Genomic DNA, 23342 nt, shown 5'->3' with positions numbered 1-23342 from the left:
GGAAGAACGTGTTCGGCATTTCTGAAGCTGAATGAATTGAGGAAAAAATTTTAGCCTTGAATTGCAATACTGAAAGATTCTATGGGCAATATATTGAATGATGCAGGAAACATCAAAAGAAGATGGAAGGAATAGAGACACTGTACCAAAAAGAATTGGTTGATGTTCATCCATTTCAGGAGGGGCATATGATCAAGAACCAATGGTATTGAAGAAAGAAGTTGAAGTTGCACTGAAGGAATTGGTAAACAACAAGGCTCCAGAAATTCATGGAATATCCACTGAAATGTTTCAGCCAACAGATAACCCACTGGAGGCACTTACTCGGTTATGCCAAGAGATCTGAAAGACAACTACCTGGCCAATTGATTGAAAGAGATCCATATTTGTACCCATTCCAAAGAAAGGTGATTGCATAGAATGTGGAAATTATCGAACAATATCAGTAATATCGCATGCAAGTAAAATTTTACTGAAGATAATTCTAAAATGGTTGCAGCAGTATACTGACAGAGAACTTCCAGAAATGCAAGCTGGATTTGGAAGAGGACATGGAACAAGGGATATCATTGCGGATGTCAGATGGATCTTGGGTCAAAGCAAAGAATACCAGAAAGATGTTTACTTGTGTTTTACTGATTATGTAAAAGCACTCGATTGTGTGGATCATGACAAATTATGGATAACATTGAGAAGAATGGGAATTCCAGAACACTTAATTGTACTCATGAGGAACCTGTACACAGACCAAGAGGCTGTCATTTGAACAGAACAAGGGGATACTGCATGAATTAAAATCAGGAAAGGAGTGCATCCGGGCTGTAACCTTTCACTATACTTACTCCATTTGTGTGCTGAGTAAATAATCCGAGAAGCTGGACTATATGAAGAAGAATGTGGCATCAGGATTGGAGGAAAGTTCATTAACAACTTGCGATACATGGATAACACAATTTTGCTTGCTGAAAGTGAGGATGACTTGAAGCACTTACTGATGAGGATTGAAGACTATAGTTTGCAGTACGGATTATGCCTCAATATAAAGAAAACAAAAATCCTCACAACTGGACCAATAAGCAGCATCACGATAAATGGAGAAATGACTGAAGTTGTCAAAGACTTCACATTACTTGGTTCTACAATCAAAACCATGGAAGCAGCAATCAAGACATCAGAAGACATATTGCATTGGGCAAATCTGCTGCAAAAGACCTCTCACGTGCTGAAGAGCAAAGATGTCTCCTCTCCTTGAAGACTAAGGTGCATCTAACCCCCCCCCCCCACACACACACAGCCGTTGAGTCGGATCTGACTCACAGCGACCCTTCCTTGGGTTTCCAAGGTGGTATCACTATGGAAGTAGATTGGGCAAACTTCCTTTAACCTAGGCCATGATATTTTCAATCACCTCATATGCATGTGAGAGCTGGACAATGAATAGGGAAGACTAAAGAAGAGTTGATGCTTTTGAGTTGTGGTGTTGGAGAAGAATGCTAAAAGTATCCTGGACTGCTAAAAAGAATATATCTGTCCTAGAAGAAGTGCAGCCAGAACTCTTCTTAGAAGTAAGAATGGCCAGACTTTGTCTCACCTACTTTGGTCACGTTGTCAGAAGGGACCATTCCCTAGAGAAGGATATCATGCTTGGTTAAGTGGAGGGTCAATGAAAAAGGGGAAGGCCCTCAACAAGATGGATCGACACAGTGGCTGCAGTGATGGGCTCAGGTAAAGCACATCAGGGATCGTGAGGCTGGCAAAGGAGCGGGCAGTGTTTTGTTCTGTTGTACACAGGTGCCAAAGGGGCAGGAAGGCCGCATCTTCTGACCTCCTCTAACCCCACAAAAGGAACACAGAATCACTATCAGCAGCCCAAGGCCTATTCCTGTGAGGCCAGATATGCTGCCTCCCTCCAGTCCTTTCAACAGCCCTGACACCAACCTTTCCTCCTGCAGCACCCACCAACCACCTCTCTGCTGGGTTCAATAATTCGCTGCAGTGGCCACAGAGAACTCACAGATTATGGGGTTTATTCAGGAAGCAACAGGCTACAATTGAAGTTTAGGAACACACTCAAGTCTTTCTCAGCCTGCTCTCTCTCAGCTGACGGTCTTTCTCAGTATCTCTCTCAGCAGTGCGTGTCTCTCAGTGTCTTTCTCCCAGCAGTGTGTGTCTCTTGGTATCTCTTTCTCAGCAGCATGTATCTCTCAGGAGTGCATTTTTCTCAGCAGCATGTGTTTCTCAGCCAGCAGTCAGAGAGACTCCTTCTGTCTCTGGGAGAGCTCCTTTTGAGCCTGGTAGAGTGGCCAAACTAACCAATCATAACATCAAAATTCTAAGCACCTAAGGGGAGCAAACTTCCCAGAACATTGCTTTGTGCCACTTGCAACAAAAATACCCCAGGTGGGTATCTTTAACGATCAGGAGTTCTTCAGTTGCTCACAACAAATCCCATCATGGACTTATAGCTAGAAAAGCCATACCAGGTAATTTACATTGCAATAGGGTTGCTACAAGTTGGAGACGATTCGATGGCACCTAACAACAACAACAATACAGTTCCTTATGTGTTTATGATTGTCCACACACAGTGAGAGCTCTGGGTAAGCCATGGAGCCATCAGGATTTAGTAGGGCAGGGTGGCTCTACTGCCCAGCTAGCAGGACAGAGCTTGGCCCCTTTGTGCCCATTCCTCTCCAGCCCCCTACTTAGTCTCTTTAACAAGGATCTCTCCTCATGCTCCCTCCTTCTTTCCCATTACCTCTGCATCCAGCTAGGTCCTATTCTTGGTTTTCTCTAACCTCAGAATTCTCCTCCCTGCCTCTCTCCAAAGCAATCTTTCTCAAACTCAAGGACTCCACGCTTGGCATCCAGCACGGGAATTTCAGTAGCTCTCAGAGTTGCCAGATGACTGCTTAGGGAGGGAGGGAGAGGGAAAGTGTGCTTTAAGAGTGGGCAATTCTGTACGATTTGAAGAGGGGGAGCGGCCGTACCACCAAGTCTGAAACTTCTCCATTAAGGATTCAGACCCTCGTGTTCTATGGTCTGTGGCATGCAGCCCCATCCTGTGGTTGCCCCCACCATCTTGCACACCTTCACCCTGGGGACAGCACTTAGGCTCAGGGAGCAGAAGAAAGAGAGTAGACAGGGAGGGGCTGAGCAGCTGCAAGAGTCATGGGGGTCTCTGAGCAGGCACTAGGCTGGAGAGTTCTGGGGCCTGAACAGACAGAGATCCCACACTCCTAATCCAGGCAAGCAAGTACTGCCTGTTCCCCTAGGGATATGGCTCAGCCCCAGGAGAGGATGCCTGGACACCAGGGAACCCCATAAAAGCCTGAGCCTGCTTGGTAAACAAGAGCTGGTCAGGCACTGCAAAGGGTTAAAAGGAAGGGGGTGGAGAGGGAAAGTGTCAGAGAAATCCCTCTCCTTCCCTGTGAAATCCACTCACATAGGCACCAACAGAATGGGAAGGGAAGGGCAGAGAAACAGTGCTAAGGAGACGCTCAGTAGGAGCTATCTCATTGAGCCACTGTGCCCAGCAATGTACCTCCCCAGCCCTCACCTCCAGCTACTCCCCAGCACTCACCATGGAGGTTGGGGGTAGGCAGAGAGGAGGTCTCCACTAGACAGTACTGGGGGTGGGGGTGGGGATAGGAGGACCAGGGAGACACAGTCCTTGTCCTCAGGAGACCTGGGGAAGGGGCAACAGGAAATAGAAGTATCACTGCACAAGCCACAAGCCCAACTGGAATCTGGGAGGGAGAGGTCATGACAGGGCAAAGTCATGACAGAGCCAGGCAGTCTACAGAGGTGGGTGGGGAGGAGCTGGTTTAGCACATCCCAGATCCAGCAACCCACCATGTGAACCTGCTCAGGGGATGGTGAACAGCAAGCAGTCACTACAGGCCTCAAAACAGGTGCCTCTGTCCTTGAAGAGCAACCCATGCCAGAGCCCTATCTCCCAACACCACGTCCTCCCCAAACTGTTCTCAAGAGAAAGTCTAAACTCCTGTCAGTGGCTGCCCTTGACCATGAGGCCCCTCTCCACTGCTCATAGGCCCCCTTCAGCCACATGGAGCTCTCTGCAGCCCCATATCCCACTGCTGGTCTTTGGTCAGGCTGTGGTTTTCTCTGTCAACCTGCAACACCTTCTCATCCCTCACAACTCAACTCAGGTACCTCTCCCTTCAGCCATTGTTCCTGATCTGTCTCCCAGCCAGGCCAAAGTGTCCTTTCCCAACTCCCTTGGCACACTCCTCTATGCTCAGGCATTCTGGTTGCTTCCCTAGTTCCCAAGAACAAGGACTGTGACTCTGTCATGTGCATCTCCAGATTTCCCAGCTCCAGCACAGTGCTCACACAGAGAACTTCACACAGTCCACATTTGCTAAACAAGTGACATTTGAGGGAGAACAAATTCTGTGCCTGGCATGGAATTGTCCTTCTGTCTACCAGAGACCTTGACCTTGAGAGAGAACAGGACCTCTAATGTCTGTCTAGGGCAGAGAGGGGTGGGTTTCCAGAACTGGGCATTAATTAGGTCCTAAGAGCTCTGGTAGCATAGTGCCTAAGGCATTTAACTACTAACCAAAATGCTGGTGGTTCAAACCCACCAGCCACTCCTCAGAAGGAAGGGTGGGCAATCTACTTCCGTAGTGATACTGCCTCGGCAACCCAAGGAAGGGTCGCTATGAGTCAGGTCTGACTCGACGGCACATAACAACAACAACAACAAGACCAAGACCAAGCCAAGAGGGAAGGAGCCTTGTGTGAGCTCCCTCCCACCTGGGCCAAGAGCAAAGCATGGATCCCTAGAGAAGGAACATCAAAAGCAGAAGTTTGCTTCCTGTGGTTACTATGGCTTTGGGGCAGAGCTGCTGTGAAATACATGCTCCCAGGTGATTGCTGGGCAGCAACTGTGTACGTAACCAATGCAACTGGGCAGAAAGAAGGAAGTTGTGGGGGCTGTTGGCACAATACGGTAGAAATGCATGTGTAGCTCCAGGCCAGAGGAAGCCTCAGAGGACAAGGTCTCAGACACTTGTTTAGGCACTGCTCCAGCTGTCTTGCTCCCTTCCTTCACTATCCTCAGGCCAAGAACCAGCTCCCCCTTCTCTCAGCCACATTCTTTCCTTCCACCATTTAAATAACCTCTTTGCGAGGAAACCCTCCTGACCAAATAGTGACAGACTGAATGCACCTGTGACCTGTCAAGCAATGCACCCATACTAAATGTTTTTGCTGTCACCCTCCTTAATTCTTGTTAGTTGCCTCAGGTCAATTTCAACTCATGGGAACCCTGTGGGTGCAGAGTAGAGTAGAACTTAGAATTGCCCCATGAGGTTTACAAGGCTGTGACCTTTAAGAAGCAGATCACCAGGCCGTTCTTCCAAGGCATCTCTGTGTATATTCAAATTGCCAAACTTTCAGCTAGTAGTCAAGCACTTAACTGTGTTAGTGCCTAAGGCATTTGACTGCTAACCAGAAGCCTGGCGGTTCAAACCCACCACCCACTCCTCGGATAGAAGGTTGGGCAATCTACTTCTGTAGTGATACCGCCTCAGAAACCCAAGGAGGGGTCACGATGAGTCGGATCCAACTCCACAGCAGTGAGTTTGGTTTTTTGGTTTCTTCTAGGAATAATGGCAGAATATCCCCTCTTGGTTTCTCTCAGCCTAGTGAGTTGACTATCATAACCCTCCTGCCTACCTCCTAGCTCCTCACCTCAGTGGATGCACTGCTTTCAGTGACTCCCTTAACCTAGGCATTTAATCCCAGGGCTCATGCAGTGATCCTTGAGGTCCAGGCTGTTCTAGCCTCTTCTAGAGTAAGGAAGATTTGCCTCAGGCTTCCAGCAGGTCAGAAGGAGCAAAGGTATCCAACAATGCTCCTCATGCCCCCATCAGCCAACAGCTCATCTTTGCCAGCATGACCCATTTCTGGTCTTTGGACAGTAATACATGAAGTAAATCAGTGCAGGGGCAGAGAATCTGTTTCTCTAGGCAGACTGGATCTCATGAAACCTGAGGTTGAGACAACTCTTGTCCAAACAGTCATCCCTTATGATTATTGAGCATGTCACGCATTACCCTTTCAGGAGCTGAATCTTCACGTCCAGCATCTCATAGGCCTCACAGTGACCCTGTGGAGCAGGCGGGGATGATACCACCGATTGTCCTTTGCAGACAAGGAGACTGAACCCCAGAAGGTGAACTAACTAACACAAGGTCTTAGGGAGTTGGGGCTGAGCCTCTGCCCTGTGCTCTAGCTGCCTCCCGGGCCCCTCTCTGCCAGCTCTTCTTCCAACCCAGCCAGATGCAAGCTCAGTTCTGGGCCTCCGCTGGTGCTGACCTTTACTTGGCCCAGTCCTGTTTCTCCTAATTCTGTACATGCACAAGGCTCCAGTTACAAGAAGGAAAGGGAACTAACTCTGTAGAGTTCTTTGCAAGTGGCCTCTCATAATTCTCACAAAGACTGCCAGGCACTATCATTCTAATTTGACAGATGAAAAGGCTGAGGGAAGTTCAGGGAGGTCAGGGGAGCTGCCCACAGAATACACAGAGGGGACTAAGACCTGACTGGAACCCAGGCAGCCTGACTTCATACCTTGGCTCTTTCCTTGCCTCCAAGGAGGTATCCAAGAGGTACACGTCAGTGCCATCAGAAGCCCCAGGACTAAAGAACCAAATTGAAACACAAGGCTGGGATTTCCTGCTCAGACCTTGGGTGATGCTCCTCTGCAGAGGACATGCTTCTTAGCAGCTTCCTGTCCAAGGCCTGACTCTCAGATACTGCCTCTCTATAGGCCCTGGAGCAGCCTCAGGGCCTGCTGCCCCTTCGGCTCCCGGGAATACATCTGCGCCACACGGCCCCCTCCCTGCAGGGCCCCCTCCCTGGAGGACGTTGCAATCCTCAGCTGCTGTCAGCCCCCTTCAGCAGACATTAATTACCACAGGCTCTGGAGCTGCCAGTCCGCACAGCCAAGAAATAACATGCTCTGTGATGTGTCTGTCCCATTTATTCAGCGACCCGGACCAGGCCCACACCAGCTCCCACTGTCTGCCATGTCAGAAATCACAGCCCTTCCTGCCGATGAGGGAGACAGGCTCTCCCTCCTCCTGTGCACGGTACTTGGAGCAGCTCAAGCTGGCACAGTATTAGACCCTTCCTCAGCCATAGCCTTCAGGAGAGCAGGGCTTGTGTTAGAACACATCAGGTGCCAGAAGCTGGAACAAACTGTGCTCATCTGCCAAATCCCAAATGGAATCAAGCCCAGGAAGCACTTTAAAAAAAACCAGACTGGTATCCTCAAACCAATCTTTTTTCCCTATCACAATCTGACGGAAGGAAGATGGGGCAATCTACTTCTGTAGTGATACTGCCTTGGAAACCCAAGGAGGGGTTGTTATGAGTCGGGTCCAACTCGATGACACATAACAACAACAACAACAACAACAACAACAACATTACAATCTGAACTTGTTTTCTAAAATGATTGAGTCAGAACCAAGTGCTTATCAGGACAAACTGAAAATTCACTGTACATCCACAATGTACAAGGTACCTCCATGTTTAGTTTCTTACCTAATCCATCAAACTTCTCCAAAAAAGGCCCCATCAGCCCCACTTCCAAATGAGGAAACTGAGGCTCAGGGAGGTAAGAAACTTGTGCAGGGTCACCTAGGCAGTGAATGGTAAGTTAAAGATTTCAGGGGCGAGATGCCCAGTGTTGGGCAGACACAAAGTCTGGGGTCTCAGAACCCAGAAGCTTGGCCCATACCACCCCATCCACATTCCAAACCAGGTATCCATACCCTTTCAGTTTCCAAGAGCCTGACACCAGCAGTAAAGTCACCCTAGCTGAATGAAATGGGGATCCAAGATTCAGCTTGCTTTCACACATATTTTTATGCCATAATGAGCAGTTTTGAAATGACAAAAAAAAAAAAAAAAAAAGCCAGTACCTCCTGGTTCCCTGACTGAGAAAGTCAGGATGATTGAAATATGATTCTTTCAAAAACTACCATTTGTGTTTGGGGTTCAGTGGATTGGGATAATTCCTTTTGCTTTTGTGATCAGGATTTCCTCCATATCCCTGGCCATATACCGTACTAGGGGATAGTTCCTCTGGGGCAGGGGCTATGTTGAAATGTTCATTGTATCTCCAGTGCTTAGCATAAGCCCAGCACATTGCAGCTGCTCAAATGAGACCGTATGGGTGGGTAGATGAGTGGATTAATGGCTGGATAGATTTCAAAACGCCCTTTTGGCCTGGAAACCTCAAAACTGGATCTAAAACACCAATCTAACCAGTGATAACTTGCATTCCCATAAAAGCACTTCTATTTACCTCTTGAAAGACAATGGTTTCCTCATTCATTCTGATCACACACATTCTGCCCTTAGCAAAAACCATGTCTAAGGGACCAGCCCCACATGTAGACTCCATGCAGCTACTGCTCTGGGTACCAAACCACAAAATAGGGGCTGGCATGCTCCCTTCCTGGAGCAGCTGCTCTGGCAGTCCCCTAGGTGAGGAACTATGATTACTATACCTCCTACGCTGGCTGAACTAGAATAGCTTTTACTACAGCCATGCAGGCACCCTGGGAAATACCTGATACCTGAATCCTGCAGGTAGTAGAAGAATACAAGGAGAAGTCAAGGCAGCCAGCTGCTGTTCTAGGTTTCTCCTCCAGGCACCATCTGTAATCAAACTTAGCCACCATTAAAGGGAGATGAGGGAAACCTATGGCTCCATGGAGCCCAGGCTGAGCCTCAGGGTTCAGCTGAGGGATCTGTGCAGGAGTCTGGGATACCCTAGTTCCATCCCTGATTAAAAATGGGACTGGAGGGAAGGAAGAAGAATGCAAAACAAGGGCAGGAGAGAAGCCAGAGGAAGTCTGGTCACCCTGAAAACCAGCTTCAAGCCAGAGGACAAATCCAGCTCCCAGGTAGAAAGCCTCTGTAGATGAGACAGCAAAGCTAAGTCCATCACCAATACTCTGCCCCAAACTCCTGAAGTTTCTACATGTCTGACAGGCTGGGTATGAAGAAGAGGAAACGAACAAGCCAGAAATGTGAGAGGTGTCCCTATGAGCTACAGTGAAAACAGCATATGAACAATTTATCTGCCTTATGTCCTACAGGACCTTCCCAGGACACCTTCACAGCCAGCTGGCCTGGACTCCCCTGAGCCTCCTGGGCAGGCCAGAAAGCCATTTACACCTCTTTTTGCAAAAGGACAGATCTGCTTGAAGGGAAACCTTGTATTTAGGAAAACTTCACCTTGGGGTCCAAGTGTGGGCTACTTTTCAGTAAAAGGCCACTCTCCACTTTGAAATATTGATCAGCTTCAGGATTTGGGGGGACAACAACTTTAATGAAAAGGCACCAGAATTCTGAGTTCTGGGGACTCAGATCAAGCAGAGGCCACCGAAAATGGAGCTTCAGTCCCTGCTGAGGATAAAAACGACGACAATTCTCACACAGACGAGCATCTCCCCATTTACAAAACCCTCCCCAAGCCTCATCACATTTAATCCTCAAAATTACCTTCTCACCCCTTTTACAGATGAAAAACCAGAGGATCGGAGCAGTTTGTAAATGGTAGAATCAGGACTGAAACCCAGGAGCCAGGGCTCCATGTCCTGTGCTTTGGAGGCTATTTAGGGAGATTGACATGGTTTGAATCATGACTGCAAAACTTATTAGTGTGTGGTCAGGGCCAAGATGCATACCCATTCTAGACTTCACTTCATTTAAAAAATATTTTATTGTGTGCTTGGTGAAAGTTTACACACCAAACCAGGTTCCCATTTAACATTTCTACACAATTTATTCTGTGATATAGGTTACATTTTTCATGGTGTATCAACTTTCTCATTATTTTCATTCAGGTTGTCCCGTTTCTAGGACTCTAGTTTCCCTGCACCCTTGCCTTCTCATCTTTGCTTTAGAGTAAATGTTGACTGCTTAGTCTCACACAGATGATAGACCGTACTTTTCTAATCTGTAAAATGGGAACCCATCAGTTTTAGACTGAACCATATGAAACTGTTGATTTTATAGGTCATCCACAATTGCAAACTGGATCAGCATAATGCCTGCCTAAATGAGATCATCAGTTTAGAAACTGGCAGAGAAAGAACCTAGAAGAAATTCCTGTTTTCACCTTTTTTACCACCCACTTGTGAACTACACTGTAATCCTCAGCATACGAGGGTGACAATGATGACCCACCCATGTTTCCTGAGACAGGTGACTGCAGTATGGTCTCACTTAAGGGAGAAGGTGTGACACAGCCAACCCAAGTGGATGTGTAGGGGCAGGGAGGGGTGTTGGTCTGGGGTTCCATAATTAGAAACAAGGGTTCAGAGTGTGATCAGAGTCAGGGCCCATTTTCCGTGAAAAGTTCACTGTTCTCCTATGAAAATCAGATCTGCCACTTGGGTCCCCGTGATGGTTAACTTTATGTCAACTTGGCTAGGCTAAGGAGCTCTGGCGGCATAGTGCCTAAGGCATTTGACTGCTAAACAGAAGGCTGGTGGTTCAAACCCACCAGCCACTCCTTGGAAGGAAGGTTGCGCAATCTACTTCTGTAGTGATACTGCCTCGGAAACCCAAGGAGGAGTTGCTATGAGTTGGATCTGACTGATCGGCAGTGAGTTTGGTTTTTGGTTTGGTTTGGCTAGGCTATGATGCCCAGCTGTTTGGTGAAACACTAGTTTAGATGTGGTTGTGAAAGTATTTTGTAGACATGATTACCATTTGAATCTGTTGACTCTAACTGAAGCACATTATTCTACGCAATGTGGGTGGGCCTCAGCCAATCAGTTGAAGACCCTTAGAGCAAACACTAAGGTTTCTTCAGGCAGAAAACTTTTTGCCTCAAGATTATAATATGAATATCCTGTCTGAGTATCCAGTTTGTAGCCTGGCCTGCAGATTTTGGACTTGCCAGGCCCTACAATTATGGGAAGCAATCTTTTAAAATAAATCCACCCCTCTCTCTATATATATATGTACACATACACATATACATACACGTACACATACACACACACACATATCCTATTGGTTCCATTTCCCTGGAGAACACTGAGTGATACAGTACTTCTATCTCCACATCTGCTCAACCAGCTATGTCCTTGAGCAACCACTCACCCACCTCACAAGCACATCCATGCCCCTTCACAGGAACTCTCGGACCCTAAATGGCTAGGGCTGGCTGGTGGAAGGAGTCCATTTTTTCACCCTGGCCTAACATACTCCAGCATCCCTCTTCCTGTCTACCTGCCAGGAGACTTACTGAGCCAGAAGCAACCCCCTGACTACAGTTCTCTACCTAAGCTCTGCCTCATGTGGTTCCAGATATACAGAGGAACATCACTCCTGGCTGTTGAGGAGTTCCTTTCATAGGGTTTTTGTTTCTTAATCTTCACTTCTACCCACTGCTTCCAGATGCAGGTAAAGAACCTCACTTTGCTGGCTACCCTCACACATTCTCTAGGCCCCTCTGTCAGGGGACCTCACCTCCAGTCAGTTTCTGCTGTCCCTGCCGCTCTCCCCACCTTGAATCAGCCCCATCTGCTTTTGATCTCACCACCTCCTGGACCACCCAACCACACAGTTCCCCTGCTTCTCTGAACAACAAAGCACTTTGTGCTGGGAGCACTGTGGGGTACTTGGCCACCACTGCCTGGTACTATGGCTATTTGCCTTATATCTCTGCCCAGGGCACAGCAGGCAGGTCTCGTGAACATATCTACCCAGCATTCTATGTGTGTGTTGTCTAGACCTCTCATTCCCTCCTCTGCTCTTTTTCTATAGCATGTACACACTGATACACTGGATGTTTTACATAATAATATACTGTCCACCTCCCCTCATTAGAATGTAAGTTCCACATAGGCAGGGAGTTTTCTCAGTTTTGTTTGCTGTTGCATCTCTGGCATCTAGAAGAGGGCCTGGCACTAAGCAGATACTCACTAAACAGCAACTCAATGAACAACTGAGTTCCTCCTGTCAGCACAATGACCTCTGAGTTACTGTCATTTGACAGCCCAGGAAACTGAGGCTCACTGAGATTAAGTGACTTGCTAACTAACAACCCTCAGCTAATGGGAGGCAGAGTTGGATGGACCCTGAATATAGACCTCTGCCTCCAAAGCTCCTGTTCCTGCCACTGGCTCCTGTCTGTCACAGCACCTAGCACAGGGCTGATCAACACATACTGCTGACTGCTTGACGTTCTTTTTCTGTCATCTCAGAAGAGGTGGTCTCCCTCAATCCCTATTCATCTGGCAGCAGGTCCTGGGCCCCCAAATGCAGGCCTGAGCACCCAGGCCCAAACCTTGTGAGTGAGACTTGCCCCTTGTGTGGGGGAGTAGGTCCAAGAAGCTCCTTGTTCAGGGACACCCCTGGGAGACAGAGCTTTGCTGGGATCTAGCAGCGAGTGCCTGAAGCCCGCATCCCCAGCCCACAGGGTCCAAAGTTCCTGAGGACCCCCTGAGGCTTACCATGGACTCACTGATGAGGAGCAGCAGGAGCGCTTCCTCGATGTTATCCTTTGGGCAGTAGAGGCTGAAAGATAGAAACAGCAGCCCTGGCTCCAACAACGAAGCAGCCCTGCTGGCCCCACCACCTGGCCCTTCTGCCCCGGAGTCAGCACCAGCCCTGGTAAGGTGACCCTCTCCTGCATAATTCACAGGTACCAGATGCTGTCTGCAGCTCTTAAACATGCCAGAGTTACACATTATGTTACACATTATCATACAGCAGATTCTCTGGCATAATGGATGTCCCCTCCAGCACCCACCCAAATGTAGGAGGGCTGGGCAAGGAGTGGGACTAGTAAGAAAGTGACTCTGCCTGGTTGGTCACAGGTCCAGCCTTCACTTACTGGCACAAATAAGAGAGACTACTAGGAAGGCAGATAACCGCCAAGTAATTTGTTTGGCCTGTGGAAGCCTTACAGGGTTCTCCCTCACCTCCAGCCCCCACTCTAAGACTTGCCTTCTCTACCCTCCTTGGCGGCTGCTGACCCCAAAGGGCCTGCCTGGCCACGAACTGGATGGTGGCTGGAAGATGGCATGGGGCAGGGAGAGGGGCTAGGAGCAGGGATTAGATGCAGAGTGTGAACATGAGGCTGGCGTGGTCCAGCGGGGCAGGCAGAGCTTACTTGTCTCCTTCGTAGAGATGAGGTTTCCGAAGGGCCTGTGTAATGAAGGAATTTTCCTCCTTGCTCATGAACTCGGGCAGAGGCTGGGACAGAGGGCTCCAGTAGCACTCCTCACTCAGGGAGTGGAGCAGGACCCCTGCGAGATGCTTGGCTGCCATCTACAGGAAGAAAGGGAAGAACTGAGACCCAGGAACCATGTCGCTCTTCTCCGATAGGGCCTAGAATGCCCTCCTCCCACCACTGTCAAACCTGCCCGCCTTACAACGTACGGCTCCACTACTCCACTCCCAAAGACCTGCCTTGCTACTCAGTTCCCAGAGCACGGCCCCACCCTTTGGCTGCCTTGAACAAGCGCTACATTAATTTTTTACCTTATCTCTTCTCCTAGACAAGAGGTATGTTTCCTCCTCCTCCTAAATTCATGGAGCCTAACACAGCTCTGAGTACTCATCAGGCCCTTGCAGAGTTGGAGAAAAGCATAAAGCCACAGGTGCATACCACTCTCTCTGCCAGAAGTTGCGACTGTTACCTGACTGAAAATGCTAGAGCTAGAAGCAGTGGTGGTTCCGATTTTGGGTGAACTAACATCAGGACCAAGGAGGGGTCGCTAGGAGTCGGGGCTGACTCGATGGCAAATAACAACAACAACAACAACATCAGGGCCTAAAAAGTAGGTCTGAGTTACGACAGGATAGCAATGTCAATGTTTCTCAGCCAAATCACAAACAGATCCTTAAGAACTAGCACACCACCCTGTGAGACACAGTTTTGCTCAGGGAAGGGAGAGCTAGAGGTTTCTACTCTCATCAACGCTAGGGATAGGTACTATGCTGGGACAAGAAGGATGCAGAGGGTACTTCCCATGCCCAGTGGGAAAGAGGGCTGAGACTGATTAACAGTGTCTGTCACGAGCATAGATGGGGAGAAGAGAAGCAAACAGGCAATATATTGCCATCGCTGGGTCAGGGGCTGCCTGCCAGGACTTTCGTTGTCTCCCATTGAAATCTGACCCCTGAATAACTGAGCCCCAGCCAGCACCAGCCCCAGCCCCAGGGCCACCTCCAAGTTACCACTTTGAAGTTCTGGGTTGCTTTGGTCTCCACAGTCCTCAGGACCTCCCGGAGCTCTCTCATGCCTTTCACAATGTTCCTAGTGAGAGAACAGCAAAAGCAGGATCATTAGCAGCCTAGTTTCCACAAAGACATCTTCATCAAACCTGCAGGCAGTAGGTTGTTGTTAGGTGCCATCAAGTCATCTCCAACTCATAGTGACTCTATCTATGTACAACAGAATGAAACAAGTAGACACTAGGAAGGAGCTTTATTTGAAAATAATAATGGAAATGAAAGTCAGAGTTGAAATACTGGAATGCTCACAGCCTGTGAAGTTAACGATCAGAGAATAGGAAGGAGCCTTTCTCCTTCAAAGCAACCCTAAAATCCAGGCTTCTGGTTTACCACCAGAAAGGGACAAAGACAGTATTTCAAACAAAATGTTATTATCTTGGCCCAAGAACCTTGGGCTGGTGTCAGACATTTTTCACTTGAGTCAGCCTCAAATTCTCCTTTTTCACCCACTGCAACCAATCAATTCCAGTATCTGAACCCATCCTCATCTCTCAATCCCTTCAAGCCAGGCTGACCCATATCATCTCAGGCTTAGGTGGGCACCCAGGCTAGGCTCACCAACCCCACCAGTCAGCCCTCTATGCCTGGAAACATTTTTCAAGCTTTCAAAAGTGTGACACACAGTAAGAAAAACATTTTACATGGTGACCAGGGATGGATTACCCAGTAAGCAAGTCAAACACGTGCTTAGGTCATCAATAAAACACAGGACACCAGTTGTTCACAGCAAAGACCCTTAGATGCCAAGTAGACAGGACACAAGGAAAAGTGAATGCCACAGTGGAAGGGAACTGGCAGGGCACTAAATGAAATTGACACCAGCTCTGGTGAGTGAGAATGTGCTGGCTCAAAATAAAGCTCACACAGGGTTACGAGGGCACCTACGTGCAAGGTTGTTTGAGCTGTGAAGCCCCTACCACTTCAACACCTTCGCTCCATGTCTCCTACGGTTCCCTCCTGTATAACTTAAACTCCTAATCTTGGCAGTTCTCTTGGGATTACAGTATTTTTTTCTAACAAACAAGAGGTGGGAGTGGGCTGTTGTAATTCTTGCAACATTCACCAAATATGCAACTGGATCCAACTTGGCAAGGGCAGATTATATTAATAGATAACAGGTCTCTGGTCCATTTTGAGAGAACTGTCTTGTATAACCACATCTGCTGATCCAGAGACTCCAGCCATGATCTTTGCCATCATACAAAACACTTACATTTGTCCTGGTAAACAACTAATAAGCATTCAAGTTCCAGATGATATATAAAAATGAAGGAAGCTGAATAAGTTGACCATTACAATAAATCCAATCAAGTTATTATTATTTTTTTTTCAACGGTATAGCATTTACAAATAGAGCTATGTCCTAAGTTTTTTTAAACTATAATATTTATAACTTAATGTTTGGCATACATGCAGACATAATCTAGTCTACATTTAATATGATACTAACACAGGCAACAATTTAACATAATGTTGTTGTTGTTGTTATGTGCCATTGAGTCAGCCCCGACTCACAGTGACCCCTCCTTGGGTTTCCAAGGCAGTATCACTATGCAAGTAGATTGCCCAACCTTCCTTCCAAGGAGTGGCTGTTGGCTTTGAAACACCAGCCTTCTGGTTAGCAGTCAAGTGCCTCAGGCACTATGCTACCAGAGCTCCTATTTAACGTAATACTAACATACAAATGTCCAAAAAAAAAAAAAAAAAAACCAGAAATACAAATTTTTATCTACAGGAAAAGTTTTAATTTATGTACCAGATGAGCTTCATTTTTAATTGTCTGCTGCATTGAGACACAATGCTTGATATTATTCTATATATGCTATTAAACAAGGCATTAGGCACATCAATAAGTTCAATATTTAGATATTGTGTAAAATATGTTTCTGTTTTGCAACAATGAGTGTGCTTCTAAATTCATCCTCCAAGAAATCAAGAAAGGACATTTATCAGAATATTACATTTCTGTTTCACCAGAATATTTACATATCTCCCTGTAAGGAAACAGCAATTTCTAGAGAAAATTAATGACTATTTAGACAATAAAAATTATATACACGTATCTTATTTTCCATTTCCCTTCAGAAAGTCTTTCTTTTAAAAAATTGTTTGATATTGTTATGACTTGCAAAACAAACTTGCTCATGGAAAAATGGAGCTATTGTTACATCAATTACATACGTATCTTCAAATATGGGAATTGAACAATTCCACATACAAAATGTACATTTTACAAATTTTGTGAATAGTAACAATTATATTTTCTTTTCCATTTTGGATTGACTGGGTATAACCTCGCATTCAGTTCTCTCTGGTTGACCATGTAAGAATCTTCCAGCAGCACTATAATAACATGACTTGTGACATATCTGGTCTTGACCTACACAATGCTAACTAAAACACATCTTCAGATTGAGCAGACCCTTGTATTTGTATCATGCTCTCTGCAATCACTCTCATCTCCATTGGGTATCTGTAGTAGGCCAATGAACAATAAAAATGCAGTATCAAAGGATGGAAAGTAAATGTGCAAATATTTTAAGTATTATTTCAAGATGAAAAACATTTGTGGAACTCTGCAAAGGGCCGCCAACAATCTTGTACAACAAATGAAAGAAATCACTTCTGATTGCCTTGTAAGTACTATACTTCTTTTAACTATCTCAGACCTGAAGCACAAAATCATGTGTTACAAATCAATGTTTTTTACTTAACTAATTTTCAAATATGAATTTTTGTGCTAATGCCCAAATTCAAACGGAAGTTTCATTTTATAAATTTTACTTATTTTCAGTTATTTAAATGAGTTTGCCTCGGTAGAAACAAATTTAAAAAGTGATGGAATTTTATATCCAGGAAAAATGAAATGGCAACACTAAGTGGAGTACAAAAACGAAAGCTTGCAGAAGATAAAAAGAAAAGGATTTGTGAATCCCTAAAGACAGTTCCAAAATTAACTTCCTTTTTGAAACGTAATGAATCAGAGGAGATATCCTCCATTGAACACTAGCATTTAATGAATGCAAATCACTGTATTACTACTGCTAGGGCTGAAATTAATAGCAATATGAATATAACAGAGTTTGTTCCAAATTCTGTATCCATTCCTTGCTGTAGTTAAAAAAAAATTAACAATGGTATAGAAAATGAAATTATTTTTGAATCTGAAATTGTCACATCTGAAGATCCCATAAAAAACAGCAATACAGATCCTGCTTTGTGGAATAATTTTTCTTCTAGTGATACAAATTACTAGATCAAAAGAGAGCCACTTACTTGATTGTCAACATCACAGTGGAACATTTGAAAATTTGTGTAAAAAATTTACGGATAGTAAACAAACAAGATTCTATAACCAGAATGTATTTCTAGGGTGCAAAGCTAATGGTGAAAATTGTAACAGGGAGTGGCTCCTGTATTCTCCATCAGTCAACTCTGTATATTGTTTTGTTTGTAAATTGTTATTGTTCTTGTTGTTATGTGCCGTCGAGTCGGACCCGACTCATAGTGACCCCTCCTTGGGTTTCCGAGGCAGTATCACTACGGAAGTAGATTGCCCCATCTTCCTTCTGATTTGTAAATCATTCAGTCCTAAATCATTTAATTGTCAATTTGCTATGGATGGATTTAGTGATTGGTGCAACTCAAATATGACTGAAAAACATAAAAACAGCTCAATTCACAGAGATCGAATGTTGTCATATTCAAACCAAAGACATAATTGTGGCTTAACTTATAAAATGGAAACACAAATTAATGAAGAATGTCAGTATTAGAAAGCTGTTTTGCAAAGGCTTTATTGCTGTCATTATAACAATCATTGAACATGGACTATCCTCTTGAGGAAGAAATGAAGTGCTTGGTTTCCCATAAAATAGAAGTTTTTTGGGGCTTTGAACTTGTTGCTCAGTTTTAGCCACAAACTGAACAGGTCACATCTCAAAATATGGTAACAGGAAAGGGCAACCCATCATATATGCCTAAAACAAAATGTGAAAGAAGAATGAAGAAAACCAAAAATTCATGGATATAATCAGTCCTAGCAACTGGTACACATCCAATCTGCAGCTTTTATGACTATGAGACCAGAAGAACTAGATGGTGCCCCGCTACCAATGTCAACCACTTGCAAGGGGATCTATGTAGGAGATCCTGGATAGAGAGGAAGAACAATGTGGACAAAATTCAAAATCATTTGGAGAAAAAAAAGGGGGGGGGCAGGTTTTCTGGTCCGATAGAGCCTGGTGGAACCACTGAGACTATGGCCCCTAACTGCCTTCAGGTCTGAAATTGAACCCACACCTGTGGCTTTCAGCCAAGCAAAAGACAGGCATATGAGTTGAACATTTACCTGAGGTAGATACACTCCTTGGAGAGAATAATCATGGGAGAAACAAGTGCTGCTTATATACCGGGAGATAGCTCAGGGAGCAGCAATGCATGGAGGGATGGACACAGGGAAGAGGTAATTATCGGGAAGAAGAGGGAGGGGAGCTGTTGCACTGTGGTAAATTGTGGTCAATGTCATGAGACAAAGTGTATGTGAACTGCTGTACAGAAAGTGAATTAGCTCTGTAAATCTTCACCTAAATCCCAATAAAAAAATAAAATAAAAGTGATAAATTCAATTATTTTCAGTAAAATAAGTATAGCTTGGTATTTTAGTTTATCTGAAGATCCACTCCTGATCTTTCTCATATAGATCAGCTAAGTATTGTTTTAAGAAACATATCTCCAACAGATGGTGTTTTGGTTACCTAGTGCTACTCTGACAAGAACACATCACAAATGGGATGGCTTTAACAAACAGTTTATACTCTTATAGTCTGGAGGCTTTAAGCACCAGAATCTAGGGGCTGGGTGAAAGCCCCTCAACCTTGGGCTTTAGCTGTGTCTGCTGCTCCTGGTTCACTGAAGCTGGAGGCTTTTCCTCACTCAGACAGCTGCTGGCTGCTAAGGCTGACAAGCCCAAGGTTGACAAGTAAAAAGGCACAGTCCCAATGTTACCAAACAACATGGCAGGCCACTAATTCAAGTCCAGGTGAAGTCCCAAGATCAGCAGGGCATGGCAGGCTGTTGAACAGCGACTTGGCTACATGCAGGGTTCAAGCACGCTGAAAGACTAGAGACCGTTTCCAAGACTTTTCCTTATAGACTGGGAGCAGACCATATCCCAAAGGCAGCTACTCAGTTGCTCACAGTAGATTCCACTATGAAGTTGATTACCAGTCTCATCACAGGGAACACTATACCCAGCTACCCAGCCAATCAACCAGGCCCAGCCAAGTTGACACACAACTTTAACTACCACAGATGATTTATCATATTTTACTAGCTTAAAAGGTCTTGCTAGTGAAGAAATTGTGAATCAAGTACTTCACTATTTATGTGAAGTTTAGAAAATTGGTTTTTCTAAGTGCAGAGGCCAGTCCTATGACAATGTTGCCAATATATCACAGCATTATAAAGGCTTGCAACAGGAAAATCTTAAAACGTAATGAATATGCCATTTTCATACCATGTGCTGTGCACTCACTTAATCTTGTAGGATGTAGTGCAGTAGATTGCCATCCAGAGCATTTGACTTTTTCTACTGTTCAGTTACTCTACTCATTGATGGGCAGTTCTTAAAATATATTTAGGCAATAATCAAGTATTAAAATATCTTTCTAACACACACTAGGAAGTACATTCTGTAGCAATAAGCACAGTCTTGAAATTGTACACTCAGATTCTAGATGACTTAGAAAAAATCACTGAAGACCAGACACAAAAAGGAGATACCAAAAGAAAAGGTGAAAATGTTGTCAACAAAATGCAAACACTAGAGTGTTCTGGTTATCTAGTGCCACTCTGATAAGAATATACCATGATGGGATGGCCTTAACAAACAGGAATTTATTCTCTTACAGTTCGGGAGGCTTTAAGTCCAAGTTCAAAGTGCTAGGCTCTCTAGGGGCTGTGTGAAAGCCCCTTGACCTTGGGCTTCAGCTCTGCCTCTTGTTCCCAGCCCACTGAAGCTAGAGGCATCTTTTCACTTAGACAGCTACTAGCTGCTGAAGCTAACAAGCCCAAGGTTGACAAATAAAATGGCACAGTCCCAATGTTACCAAACCATATGGCAGGCCATTAATTTAAGTCCATTGAAAGTCCCAAGGTCAGAAGAGCACGGCAGGCTGCTGAACAACGAAATGGCTACATGCAAGATTCAAGGTGCCATAAGCTGGAGACCATTCCCAAAGCTGTTTCTTATATATGAGAAGCAGACCACATACCCAAAGGCAGCTACTCAACTGCTCCAATACATTCTACCATGGAGTTTATTACCAATCTTACTATGGAGAATAATTATATTCAGCTGTCCAGACACTCAACCAGGCCTAGCCAAGTTGACACACAAACTTAACTACCACACTCAAGCATATATTTATGTTGGTTACATGGAATAATATATTGCACCATTTTCATCAGATCAGTCAAGTTCCCCAAGATTCAGAAGTAAATTTAAAGACATGCACAGATCTTTACCAGTCAGTAAGAGTACTTACATAAAAGAGAAGGTTTTGAAAACATGTAAAACAAATACTGCCAAATATTGATTATCAAGTAGTTCCCCATAGCAGAAGCATCAGAAAGAAACAAGTAAGTGAGGGAAATGCTCCACAAATATTGAGGGCTAGAGATCAATTTCACATAACCACACATTACACTATCATTGACACGCCTGAATCTTGGATAAAAAGAAGGGCGAAAGTGTATGAAGTTCTTTGGAATAGATTTTCCTTCTTAAACAATGTGGATATACCTGATAAAGAATGCACGAAGGCATCCAAGAAATTAGTTCAGGCTTATCCCGATGACTTAGATACAAATCTTTACAGAGAAGTGAGACAATTTCATTCTTATATGAGAACTAAGTTTGGAAATTCAGGAAAGAGAAATTATACTCATGTAGACATGAGTAAAAAAAAAAATACATAAAATACAATGTGCATTTCCCAATACTGAAATTGCTTTATGCATATTCCTAACTTTAATGATCACAAACAGCACAACAGAACACTCATTTTTGTCCCTAAGGAGACTCAAAAATCATTCAGTGTGTAACAATTCAAAAAAGACATTGTACGGAAGTAGATATTGTTTAGCAGCTTAACTGTGACAAAAATCACTGAAGAATTTATAAGAGAATAGACAGAAATATTTTTAATTATAACATGCCACAGATGTAAGATCTGTCTAAAAATAAAATATAGTAATTGTTGTAATGTTTGTTTTCTGATCACTGAATTTTCTTTTATGATGTCTTTTCATTTGTTCACTTATAATTATAGTATTTATTACAAAACAAGCATCAAAACTGAAGTATGAGCCATTTAAAGCAAAACTGGGGAAAGTCCACTTTTTGTTGTGGAAGATCAACAGAATTTTACATCGATTGTTGAAGCAACTAAGTTCACTAACTCATTTTCTTTGTTGTAAAAGATGTAGAAAATGTGGTATATAATAAAAACCCTAGTACCTCACATGTATTAAAAACTTCATAATCCAGTTCACATCATTCTGCTAAAATGGCATATTCTCCCTTTGCATTCAATCACTATAGTACACCAAACCAAACCAAACTCACTGCCATAGATTTGTATCTGACTCACAGCAACTCCTCCTTGGGTTTCCAAGGCAGTATCACTATGGAAGTAGATTGCCCAACCTTCCTACAATATAGTCATATTTAAACAGAAGTTGCATCATGGATAGCTAAGACACACACACACACACGTATATAAGGAGCTCTGGTGGCACAGTGCCTATGATAGTTAAGGTTATGTGTCAACTTGACTAGGCCTGGTTTTGAGTGGCTGGGCAGTTGGATGTAGTTATTCCCCATGATGAGACTGGTAATCAACTCCATGGTGGAATCTACTGGAGCAGCTGAGTACCTGCCTTAGGGATATGATCTGCTTCCAGTACGTAAGAAGTTTTGAGAAGGGTCTCAGCAGCTTTTGCCATGCTTGAATGCTGCAAGTAGCTGAGTCGTTGTTCAGCAGCCTGCCATGTCTGCCAACCTTGGGACTCTCAATGGACTTGAATCAGTGGCCTGCCGTGTGGTTTGGTAACATCAGGACTGTGCCATTTTATTTGTCGACCTTGGACTTGCTAGCCTCAGCAGCCAGCAGCTGCCTAAGTGAAGAGACACCTCTAGCTCCAGTGGGCTGGGAGCAAGAGGCAGAGCTGAAGCCCAAGGTCAACGGCTTTCATCCAGCCCCGTACCTTAGAGCTTGGCACTTTGAACTAGGACTTCTAGCCTCCAAAACTGTAAGAGAATAAACTGTCTGTTAAAGTCACCCATTTGTGGTATTCTCTGTTAAGAGCATACAAAGTAATCAAAACAGTGCCTAAGGCATTTGACTGCTAACCAGAAGGCTGGTGGTTCAAGCCCACCAGCTGCTCTGTGGAAAGAAGATGGGGCAATCTACTTCTATAAAGATATACCACCTCAGAAACACAACGGGAGTTGCTATGAGTCAGAATCTTCATGGCTGTGGGAATACATGTATATATAACTCATATAACCCATTTGAATATGTGAGTAAGCCTGGGAAGAGGCATCACAGATTATCAGTGTCTAGGGCCCTCACATGCCTTAATCTAGCCCTGATGGTGACCCAGTACACACACACACTTTCCTTACATAAAACTGAAGCAAGTTTCCTGAAACAATGCCCATTTCTATCAGGAGCAATCCACTCTGGTATTTTCTATTTTACCTCTCCCCCGACCTCCTCTTTTTTTAAAAAACTGTGGTGATATACATACCAGAATATGTGCCAAGACCCCTACTTCCCTTTTTTTAAAAAATGTTTGCCACAGCCCAAGGTTGTGGTCACTGCTTGGTCACAGCCAGCTACCCAGAGGGACCGAGTAGTTGAACCTGCAGGCTTAGGACCATAGTCGCAGGGGACATCAAGCTCAATTGGCATAACATACTATACAAAACATTGTTCCACCTCCTGCTTAGGCGAGTAGCGACTGGG

At 44.7% G+C, this 23342-nt stretch overlaps 1 protein-coding gene across 1 annotated transcript in view; it reads right to left on the bottom strand.

Moving 5' to 3' along the window:
* TTC7A (tetratricopeptide repeat domain 7A) overlaps positions 1-23342 on the bottom strand; it is a 159963-nt gene that overhangs the window by 84230 nt on the left and 52391 nt on the right. The window contains exons 6-8 of the mRNA XM_007944399.1: positions 14251-14329; positions 13181-13338; positions 12519-12582 (exon numbers count right to left, since the gene is read on the bottom strand). Of these exons, the coding sequence (XP_007942590.1) occupies positions 12519-12582; positions 13181-13338; positions 14251-14329 (301 nt within the window). The remainder of the gene's footprint in view (positions 1-12518; positions 12583-13180; positions 13339-14250; positions 14330-23342) is intronic.

This window comes from Orycteropus afer, unplaced genomic scaffold (genome assembly GCF_000298275.1).
Source record: "Orycteropus afer afer isolate SDZICR_OR568_19922 unplaced genomic scaffold, OryAfe1.0 scaffold00124, whole genome shotgun sequence".
NCBI lineage: Eukaryota > Metazoa > Chordata > Mammalia > Tubulidentata > Orycteropodidae > Orycteropus > Orycteropus afer.
Note: the sequence above shows the minus strand (reverse complement) of the source record. Positions and strands in the feature narration are given on the sequence as shown.